Below are 11,352 nucleotides of genomic sequence, written 5' to 3' on the forward strand. Positions count from 1 at the left end.
ACGTTCTCCATCTCCATCTTCGTGTGGTTGATAGGAGAGGTCGTTATTTTCGTCATTGTTCACTTGCTTTGGAGACAAACGGTGCCCTGAGAAAGCGAACGATATGGTTTCAATTCACACGCATATATGTATATACCTAAAATAACTTGAAACTGGATTACCGTCAGGGTAATCGTTGTAGATAAGGTCGCTTTCAACTGGTCCTGCCTCGCTGTAATCTTGATTGTCCCCTAATGGACCAAGATATTTTTCATAAGTGGAAATATTCCCCGTAAAATCGACGTAATTATTATATTCATCTCGATCTTCTTCCTTTTCTTGTTTCTTTCTTACTTCTGAAATATAAATGGTTTCGTATTTAGATTCATGTTTACTCATTACCGCTCCCTCAGGCATTGGAAAATTGGAATTGTCAACAACTTATTCTGTTTAAATTTCAAAGATGATTCGTTCAACCAATAATCTAAAACGGTAAGAGTTTAGTAACGAAATAAATATTCGTACTGCATACCATTTCTTACGCCAGTATTCTCACTGCTTTCACTATTTACGTCCTCAGCACTATACGTCTCGGAGGGGGTCCAAAAATCATTTCTGTACGGGACTGCATCTATTCAGACAAATATTACGGGTGGGTCATGTCCGCCCTTCTGAAAAATATTTGTGTAAAATATTTTTTATGTTTTAGATACCAGTGATAAAGAAGATCCATGCACCTACGAGGATGCAAAAGCACTGCCATATCCACGACATGTCTTGTTGCTTTTATATTGTCTTCATTAATTTTATAATCAGTGACACTGGAATACAATCAATAAAGCGTTGCACGGTCCGGAGTGAATATATGCAGTTATACATGCATAGAGATATATGTACTTATACACATGTACATATTATGTGAATAATTGTAAAAATCGACTTTAGTTTTGCATGGGGTTTCTTAATTTAATTTAATTTCACAAAGTTAAGAATTAAATTGGTAGCACGGTTTTGCACCGTTTTACGTTTTATGCTTGGCGATTCTTATCACAGAAACTCTGCGATATACTAAACAACAGTGATTCACAATACAGAGCTTGAAATTAGAAAAAAAGTATAATTGGCAAGTAACAAATACAAAGTCAAAGTTAGTGGGTCATATATCGGTATCTAATGCTATTGTCTGCTATTGTCGGATAAATGTATGTAGTTTGTAGTATAAATCTTTATTATTCGCGTTCTTCGTGAAATATTTACAAACGAAGCAGAAATTTGTAAGCTCAGCGTTCATGTATTTTGAGCGGAAGGTTAAATTAATTTATACATAAATACATAAAACTTGGATTTATTCTATAGGTGCTTCTGTAGTCGTGTCCTCTTCTGGAGAGGCTTCTGTGGTCGAATCTGGTGACTCTGTCGTCCCATCTTCTCCACCAGCAGCTTCGGATGTGACTTCAACTTCTGTATTGGTTTCAGTAGTTTCTTCATTAGCCTTTTCTGTTGTTCCAGAATCTTCAGAGTTACACAACCATGTGCATCCGGCACTATCACCACTCGTGGTTGACTCGTCATCGGAACTTTCTGTAGTTGCCGTATCAGCATCGTCTGTGCTTTCAGTTGTTGGTGCTGTGGTTGACGAGTCATCGTCATTGTTTGCATCAGTACTTGTGCCGTTTGAACCATCTTCTGATGTAGACACCGTGGTGGGTGTGTCGTCATCTACTCGAGCCAGCGGCATTCCAAACCCGTTGGACACCCCAGAAGAATAGCGATAGGTTCCACCAAAATAACTCTGTTCTTTCGGAGGAACGTAGTCTGAACCACGTGTGAATGTAAATGTTTGGCCATTAACGGTCACACCAGATACCGGGCCATCCTTCAACCGTTCCCAGATTGGTCTCTTGTCTTTACGCATTTTCATAAGCTGGCTCCCAGTAAAAAACAGTGGTCCCGAGGTATTATACTGTGACGAATTTGTCTCTTCCGGTAGAGGCTCCGCAGGACCACTGCTCCCCCCTGAATTGACCATTTGGAAATTTTACATAAAATCAATAATCTTACTGGAGTACTTATTTACCAGTGAAAAAGGACAGGGCAGATTTGGCTGCATTCTTTACCGACGTGAACATATCCCCAAAAAATCCACGGCCTTTTATTTCTAAAGTAAACCATGTAACAATGTATAATAATAAAATCAAGATTCCACGTATTTTCTGGAACTTTATTGATTATTAATCTCACGTTTTCCAAATTTGTCTTGCCGTTGATTGTTATTTTCGTCATTGTTACTGTCGTCCGGTATTTCTGCTGCTTGTTTTTCTGTGAAACTGATGATGTCAATTCACACGCATTATTTTATAAACAATAAACAAATTCAAACCGGGTTACCAGCAGATGCTGTGTCATCGTCGTAAACAATATCGTTTTTAATTGGCCCAGCCACGTAGTAGTCTTGGTTGTCTTCTAATGACGTAAGGTATTTTTCACTAGACAAAATATTCCCAATAAAATCGACGTAATTGTTATCTACATCTTCTTCTGAAATATCAATGGTTTCGTCCTTTTGTTTTCTCGTTTTCGCTTCCTCAGACTCTTGCGAATTAGAGTTGTCTTGTCGTTCATGAATTTAAAGGAAATAATTACAAATTAAGTTTTGTTGACCAAAATTCTATTGTATGTAAGATTTTAGGTCGCTTTTGAGACTATAATCAATAATAGCAAGATTTCAGTAAAATATCGCGTACCATTTTTTCCTCCTTGATTCTCAATGCTTTCACTCTTTAACTCCTCGGAAGGGATCTCTAAATCTTGACGTGTCCTGTACGGTACTGCGTCTATTCAAACAAGTATTCTGTGTGGTTCATTTTAGCACTCATGAAAAATATTTAGAAAAAGTAATTATGCAAGTGTCAAAAGCATAGGTAACCTGAGACGACGAGGATCCATGCACCTACAAGGATGCAAAACCACTGCCATGATATCCACATGTCTTGTTACTGGTATGTTGCTCTCATTTAGCAATGAATGCAACTGTATTTTTTAAAAATACATACAATCAGTAAGGCGTTGCAGAGTAAATAAATGCACGCTGCTGTACCCATTTGTATATGTAAAGATATGTGTATAATTCGTAATTAACAAACAGAGCCAAAGTTTTGAATTGCTATTGTCCACTACAGATTGTAAATATTTGGGTAATCTTGTATTATGAATAGGTACATACATATTTAAACTCTTGATTATTCCCGTTCATCAGTGAAATAAAAATTAACTAGCAATTTTGATATTAAGCTCATTGTTATATATTTCGAGAGGATGTTTTAATCAAAATAAGTAAATAAATATTTAACTTTATTTTGTAGGTGCTTCTGTAGTTGTGTCTTCTTCTGTGGCTTCTGTGGTCGAATCTGGTGACTCTGTCGTCCCATCATCCTCACCAGCAGCTTCGGATGTGACTTCGACTTCTGTATTGGCTTCGGTAGTTTCTTCATTATCTTTTTCTGTTGTTTCAGAATCATCAGAATTACACAACCATGTGCATCCGGCACTATCACCACTCGTGGTTGACTCACCATCGGTACTTTCAGTAGTTGCCGTATCAGCATCGTCTGTGCTTTCAGTCGTTGGCGTTGTAGTTGACGAGTCATCACTGCCGCTATCGCTAGAAGCACCAACACCTGTAAATATTCACCAATTTCAGAACAATAGTTAACGAGTTGAAGAAATGCAATATTGACAAAGTTTAACTCACCAAAAAGAGATTTAACAGCTCCAACTGCTTTGGATGCCATGTTTGATGCAGATTCTAAAGTATGAATTGCAACTTTAACGATGCTGTGTTTAATAAAAAAGTAGGCAACGTGGTATTAAATTGGCATACCATATAAACTACTAAAGAACCCTCGACCGTTCCGACCTGTGAAAGGTTAAGATTTTAAGGGTACATACGTAGACAAGAAAATATGACAAAATGTAGTGAAATACGTGTGTGCATACTAAATATCTATTTACCTCTACCATGATAACCATAATAGTCGTCATCGTCATCATAATAATAGTCATCATAATCGTGATAACCATAATCCTCATAGCTGGAACTGCCACCCTTCCAACTTCCGGATTTATACTTCGATCTATACGAGGCATGTGGGGGAGGTCGTCTTTGTTCCTCCTGTGAAGGAAGTTCTGCTTCCCATTCGTCATCGTCTAGTGGTGAAAGTTGAGTTTCTTCTTCTGTTAGTGAGAGTTGACCGCCTTGTTCGTCTTCTGGCCGTGAAAGCTGAACCTCTTCTTCCGGTGATGAAGGCTGAGATTCTTCATCTGGGATGAGTTCATTTTCTTCCTCAAGTGGCACCCGAGTTGACTCTTCCGCTTTCAGCGATAATGGCGACTCTTCGCTTGACACAACTTTCTCAAGTTGTTGTTCTTCATCGATACCATTATTTTCTAGTTCTTCTTGGGCATCACCCAATTCTTGGAGTCCTTTAGAATATCGGCTTGATCTGTGCTCCCATTGAGCGTTTGTTGCTCCATTTTGAAGTAAATTGTTAGAGCTGCTTAAGTATGGATAAGCATCTACACAAAATCAATATTATTAGAAAAAGCTGGAAATGAGAGAAAAGTATTAAAAACAACGAGTTAAATGAGGAAAATTGCTAATCATATAAATTATCATGTATTTTGTTATTGTAAAGTTTAAAAATAGTCTTCCTAAACCGTTTCACACGACTTTAATCAATTAATAGAGGATTGAAGGAAGCCATAAACACTAAAAATTACGTAAATAGATGGCTTGTCTCATATTCTATTTAAATTTGTACCTATTGTCACACTAAGCACAAGTGTAAGTAGTAACGCGAATAGATGACGCCTTGACCTTGAAGCTTGATTAACCAACCACATTGTGCGTACTATTGTATCAGTACTTTGCTGCTAAACCAAGTCAATTCAAAAACACTTAACTTTATTATCCCCAACACGATAATGCATTTCTTTGAATACCTGCATATGCTCATCAAAAGGCGATACATGACGTTGCACTAGGTCAACAGGTCACTTCCTACTAGTTCCTACACTATTAATTAAATACCTACAAAAATTCATTGTATTTCAGAATGCATATGCCTTAAGGATCATTGTCATCTTCAATAAAAATTGTTCTTTAATGCATTCGGCAATTGCTCCAACCACGTCAAAGCAGACAATAGGAAATTTCAAATAAATAATAAATATATGAGATTGGCATACACATTCATGCATATGTATATTTGTACATAATATGTACAAATATTATGTAAATATGTACTTGCATAAATAATTGCATATTAAAGTAAATAGTCAATAAATCCAAACATAAGTTCATCACATGATGAAACTACAGAGGGTGTCCGCAGTTTATATGAACAGTATGAATTACCTTATAACTTCTGAACACGATGACTGTGAATTACTTTAGCGATCTCAATGTGTTCTCCATTTTTCCTAGCAACAAGTCTGAGTCTTGGTTTCCAACCTCCAAACACATTTTGACACGTTTCAGGGGAGACAAGATCCCATTCATGATTTACAACTTTCCAAAGCCCAACCAAAGTTCATGACTTCCTCTTGAAAATGCTTTGTTTCAGGCATCCAAACCCGAAAAAATCCATCTGACCCGTGTCAGATTACTGCATATGGACCTCGAAATAAGATGTCGAGGTCATTCCGGTTCTTTATTATAAATCTTGGGCGTAATGCTGAATTGACCAAGCAGTATGTGAAGATGCCGTATCGTTATGGATGCAAACTTTGTAAAGCTCCTCAAATTGCTTCGTTCGAATTTTGACCTCCAAAAGCGTATGTAAAGCACTCTCCATAAGAGGAAGGCCGAGTGTACTGTACAACCCCTTTTCGCCTCGATGTCACCGAATTTCGCATAAAAAATTGGAACCTTATATTTTGGTGAAAGGATCAATATAACGTAGCTATTATTAATTTATATGCAACCACACCCCCTTCAAAAATTGCGGAAGAAAATTGGGAAAAGTGAGAAAATAAATGTACACTCGGTACAAAAAGATTTAGACCCCAAGTTGCATTTGACATTTGACTTCCCCCTTGAATACGAACATTTTGATGCATCAAGAGTTTCAAAATTCGAAAATTGGCGGTTTTTTCACATACACATAAATCGTTAAAAAAATCATGGTAGCGGCCATTTTTAGTCTGACAACCTGATGCCAGATTTTTCTTCATGAGAAGAGCTACATTTTCAGCCTTGGTTGTCCGACTAAAAATGGCCGCTACCATGAGTTTTTTGGGGTCAAAGTTTCTGGGGGAGGCGCTTCATAAGGCAAGAGCCGTAGCAAGGCAGCTTATGCAATAATGACATGTATATAATAAATAGCCAAAAAATTTAAAACTTAAGCTTTTCTGAATATATAATGATAATGTGCACTCAAATTTTTACGCTACAGTGCTTATCAGTGCACTTATCAATTTCTAAGATAAGCAAATTTAGTCTGTCCAAACCGCCCCAAATTTAAAACTTAAGCGTTTCTGAATTTATAATGATACTATGCACTCGAGAATTAACGCTACAGTGCTTATCAGTGTACTTATCAATTTTTAAGATAAGCAAATTTAGTCTGTCCAAACCGCCCCAAATTTAAAACTTACGCGTTTCGGAATTTATAATGATACTATGCGCTCGAAAATTAACGCTACAGTGCTTATCAGTGTACTTATCAATTTTTAAGATAAGCAAATTTAGTCTGTCCAAACCGCCCCAAATTTAAAACTTACGCGTTTCGGAATTTATAATGATACTATGCGCTCGAAAATTAACGCTACAGTGCTTATCAGTGTACTTATCAATTTTTCAGATAAGCACATTAAGCACATTAAGCACATGAATGCATTACATATTACATTAAATGAGATGCTCGTTGGTAAGAAAATGTTCACCATAAAATGTTTGTCAGAGAGAGACAAAGACTGGTGAGTTTCATACGCCCCTTCTGCGAGCGGGTAGTGACACCTGCGAGAATCAGCCTGAATCTCTGTCTCTCTCTGAAAAATGGAATCAGGGAAAGTTGTACACATCCAGTGGAATGCCTCATAAAGTGCTTCGAGTTAATTTTTGCATTAGACCCAACAGGTATCAATTCTAGCACTCCACGGCTCGTCATTGCACCAACCACCAGAAATCCGTCAGACAGCTTTTCCTTCTTTTCAGACCCATAGTTTGAAACCTGCTTCTGGTCGTTTCTGAAGCGAATCATTTTTATCCTGTTATAGTTTTGAAGGTAGCAGAGTGCCCCCTCCAACGTGACGACAAATTCGGAATTTTTACTCCCAACATGACCTTCAAACAGCCTCGGACTGTTAATTTTTTGTTTACAACATTGGATGATTTTAGTGTTCCGAATTTCGCCTTCCTAAGGACTGCTTTTTCAAAGTTGTGATTTATAACACGATTAACGTGTTCAATAGGCATCTGGGATTGTTTTGTGACGTTTTTTTGGTCGGATGCTTCTCATTGAGAGGGAGGCGGTCATTTTTCTTGAGGGTGGGAGAATTCGTCGTTTTGAGGGGTGTTCATTTTTAGATATACATTGGTCGGATTTAGCTAATCATCATCGTTTTCTTGCAAAATTGATGAAGGGATATATGGGGGACACGATAAGATGGGTTTCAGATTTTTGGATAATCGTTTGGGCACTTTCCGCGGCCAAATTAGCTTCGGAAACCGCTGTTACGGTTCCCCCACTTTGGGGTCGCTTTTTGGGGCCACCTTTGAAGATACAAATTTGAAACTTTGCACAGCTGTTGTCATGACCTTGAAGTTAATGTGTGCCAAATTTGGCGCCAATTGGATCATCCGTTCGCATGTTACCCGTGTAAATCTAGTGTTCATATAATCTGCGGACATCCTGTATCTGTAATCTTGACTTTTAGTTAATTCCAAGATCAAAATTAACTTGAGTAGAACTTGCACAGATAGATTATGCAATCTTGTTGCTGAGATCTTGTTCTATTCTGCAGCAGGGTTTTCTGTAACTTTTTCTTCTGCCGGTGCTCCTTCTGCAGATATTGTTGCTTTTTCCATGACTGCTTCTTCAGCTGTAAAGTCGTTGTCGCCTTCAGTTCCTGGTGCCGTTACTTTACTGTCGCCACTATTCTTTGTAGAGTCGGAATCACCAGCAGCGCTTTCTCCCTTGTCTACGGTTTTAAACAACCCCGTAAATATTTCCAAAAAAACCACATCCTTCACGTTTTGCAGTGTAAAAACAAGGGGTTTTAATAAATTACCGAAGGTAGAAATATCTTCATCAGAAAGTAGCGAATCCCCATCATAATTGCTGTAGTCATCTTCAATATTGCCATAGTTGGCTTCTGCGCTTTCAGTTTCATGTTCTTCGCCATCGAAGAAGGACTCTGATAAGTTTATTATTCTTAAAATTTGATCCTGAATGAATTTTTAACCTTTGTCTACGCTATGTTATATCTCATGCATACCTTCTCCTTCACCGCTTTCTAACAAATTCTTCTCTACAGAATCGCCAGGTTCTTCTGCAGAACGTGACTGACGCCTTGCAGTGTCATCCCCAGGACTACGATATGATCTACCGTGTGCTAATGAGTATCATGACAAGTGAAGTCAATAAAATAAAATGGAATCTTGTACATACGTATTTACTGTAGCTACCCACCTGACCCAATAACGCCCAATGTGGCTAGAAGTGTTAGAACTTGAAAACCCTTTCTCCTTGAAATAAACCACATTATCATAAGTGCAACTTTTTTTGGCGACGGTCACTATAAATGTACCTAAATAATGCTAAACAATTGAACTTATCAGGCACTGGTGTGTTGACTCATACCAGTAAATATATGCATGCGTATGCATGTACAAATACTTGAGGGTCAAAAAACTTATGCTAATCTACCTTTAAGTGTGTATGCATTCCTATTTTATGAATGAAAGTAATGGGACTGATAAGTTTAGGTATTTACTATTTACCCGACAAGATTTTCCATTCAATGTTAATATTTCCGCAATCAATGTTTTTCAATTGACAATTAGCTGACGAAGACATATCAATTGAACCAGGTCAGCCAAATATCAATGAGCAATGCAAAAATTTGAATGAACCACAAAGGTGTAGACAATTGAGCTACAATCGAAGTAATGAGTAATACACTATTACTGATTGGTAATCAATTTATTAATCAATTAAATTCGTTTGTAATTGATTTGTATTTGAGAAATGATGGGAATTTTGACAGTTTGGAGGACTTTCAGAAGACTGCTGCTCAGAAACCACCTAAAGGAACAAAATTAGTGATGTTAACGTCCTAAAAATAATTTAACTACCAGTAACTGACCATATCCCCATCCTGGGTATCCATAACCTCCCCATGGCATGCCGCCCCATCCACCACCCATTCCTCCCCAAGGAGCACCCCAACCGCCACCCCAGCCTCCCATCCCCCAAGGTTGCGGACGTCCATAACCACCCCATCTTCCTCCAAACCCACCATATCCCGGTGGACCCGGGGGACCCGGTGGACCATAACCACCCCCACCGTAATACGGAGCAGCAAATCCAGCTCCTCCCATTCCTCCCGCAGCAGCCGCAGCACCAGCAGCACCAGCGCTTCCTCCCATCATTCCTGAAGATCCTGCAGCAGCGGCGGATGCAGCGGAGGCTGCTCCAGCTCCGCCCATGGCGCCACCACTATAACCGCCACCATAACCTCCTCCCATTGCACCACCCGCAGCTGCAGCAGCCGCCGAACTTTGTTGTGCATTTCCCAGTGCATTTACGTTTGCGCCATTCAATACACCGCCTGAAAAGTCCCCAAAATTAGCAAGGTCATTCTTTCCCCAAAGCCTTCTATTCCTTACCTCCAGCTAAACCATTCAAAGCTCCACCACCACCACCAGCACCTCCTCCGTAACCAGGTCCCCCGTACCCGGATCCCGGTGGGGGGCCGTACCCACCGCCGCCTCCAATTGCTCCTGCTGCTGCTGAACTCTGTTGTGCGTCTCCGAGTACGTTTATGTTTGCGCCATTTGCGATTCCACCGCCGGCCAAACCATTCAGAAGACCACCACCACCTCCGCCTCCTCCAGCGCCTCCACCATATCCGGATCCCGGTGGGGGGCCATAACCACCACCACCTCCTCCACCCATTGCTCCAGCTACTGCTGAACTCTGCTGTGCATTGCCCAGTGCGTTTATATTTGCACCATTTAATACGCCACCTAGACAAGGTCTCAGAATTAGTAAATTTGCCCAAGTTAACTATCAAGTAGGTACATAAAGTCATTTCTCACCTCCAGCCAAGCCATTCAAAGCTCCACCACCTATCATTTTTGGAAATAATTAGCAACATTTCTTCATATTTTTGCCACTTTGGTTTTTAGTTTAAGCAAAACTATACCTCCACCGCCCCCACCGCTATAACCTCCGGCGCCATACCCACCACCACCGCCACCGCCGCCGCCCATTGCTCCAGATATTGCTGAACTTTGTTGTGCATTTCCCAATGCATTCACATTTGCACCATTTAATACGCCACCTAATTAATTAATTTTACAAAATTAGTAAGTTTGTCCAAGTTCATTTTCATGTAAAGTCTTGTCTCACCTCCAGCCAAGCCATTCAATAGTTGTGGAGCACCTGTGCAGTCGAAAAACTAAATATGTAGATATCTCGAACAGGCTAAAATGCTAAAAAAATCCGACTTACCATGAACGTAGCAAACGGACGCGAGAACTAAAATGTACGATTTCATCTTGTCAGTTGTTTGACTTTAGCGAAGAAACCGAGAAACGGGAGTGGGTGACGCTTTTATCCAGTGCTCTGGGTTTTATAGCCTCCACAACTTTATTACCAAAGCCGTCAAAGTTTCGAGTAGAAAGTAAACGTGATGGATAAAGTGGAAAACAATGAACCTATTTTTTCTCCATTTTCAATTGTTAATAGAAATTTGAAGGGTTGTGAAATGGTTTTCGATTGTATTTGGTTACGAAAACTTATCCATACGTCACGCAACGGTAAAATATAACTGGCATGCCTATGTAACACTTGATTTTATTGCCATAAAATCCGATTGTTTTCATCGCCAAATGGAGGGCATTTGAAAAATATGACGCTATTCCTTCCTTGCATAAGGAAGCTTTGCCAATTAAAAAATATATTTTGATTGAATAAAATCGTCCTTCGGTGATACGTATTAAAGTTTTTGTTTTTAGTATGAAATCAACTGTCTCATTCGTAATAATTACATGTGTATACAAATCAATATTTTGTGAAGATATTGCGCAGGACGTCTGAGGGTGAATGCAATGACATGAAATGTCCCAAAATTAATTAATGAAGA

The 11,352-nt window shown here is 39.2% G+C and overlaps 2 protein-coding genes across 3 annotated transcripts; both read right to left on the minus strand.

Moving 5' to 3' along the window:
• Positions 1–1,094: 1,094 nt before the first annotated feature.
• Positions 1,095–3,046, minus strand: LOC110845670 (dentin sialophosphoprotein). The gene is made up of 6 exons (XM_035850106.1): positions 2,906–3,046; positions 2,724–2,813; positions 2,368–2,589; positions 2,221–2,298; positions 2,057–2,137; positions 1,095–1,995 (listed from the first exon to the last, which is right to left on the minus strand). The coding sequence occupies exons 1-6, from the start codon at positions 2,964–2,966 to the stop codon at positions 1,325–1,327; spliced, it is 1,203 nt and encodes a 400-aa protein (XP_035705999.1). The 5' UTR covers positions 2,967–3,046; the 3' UTR covers positions 1,095–1,324.
• A 6,120-nt stretch (positions 3,047–9,166) lies between these two features.
• LOC110847802 (glycine-rich cell wall structural protein 1.0) lies at positions 9,167–11,170 on the minus strand. Of its 2 annotated transcripts, XM_022094806.2 has the most exons (5): positions 10,719–11,170; positions 10,617–10,649; positions 9,872–10,231; positions 9,349–9,813; positions 9,167–9,287 (listed from the first exon to the last, which is right to left on the minus strand). In XM_022094806.2, the coding sequence occupies exons 1-5, from the start codon at positions 10,762–10,764 to the stop codon at positions 9,277–9,279; spliced, it is 915 nt and encodes a 304-aa protein (XP_021950498.1). In that variant the 5' UTR covers positions 10,765–11,170; the 3' UTR covers positions 9,167–9,276. The 2 variants fall into 2 exon arrangements, 1 of the variants encoding a protein (XP_021950498.1); XR_004834450.1 differs by lacking the exons at positions 9,167–9,287; positions 9,349–9,813; positions 9,872–10,231 and adding an exon at positions 10,435–10,548 and having other exon boundaries at positions 10,719–10,812.
• Between the last annotated feature and the right edge of the window lie 182 nt (positions 11,171–11,352).

This window comes from Folsomia candida, unplaced genomic scaffold (genome assembly GCF_002217175.1).
Source record: "Folsomia candida strain VU population unplaced genomic scaffold, ASM221717v1 Fcan01_Sc003, whole genome shotgun sequence".
Lineage (NCBI taxonomy): Eukaryota > Metazoa > Arthropoda > Collembola > Entomobryomorpha > Isotomidae > Folsomia > Folsomia candida.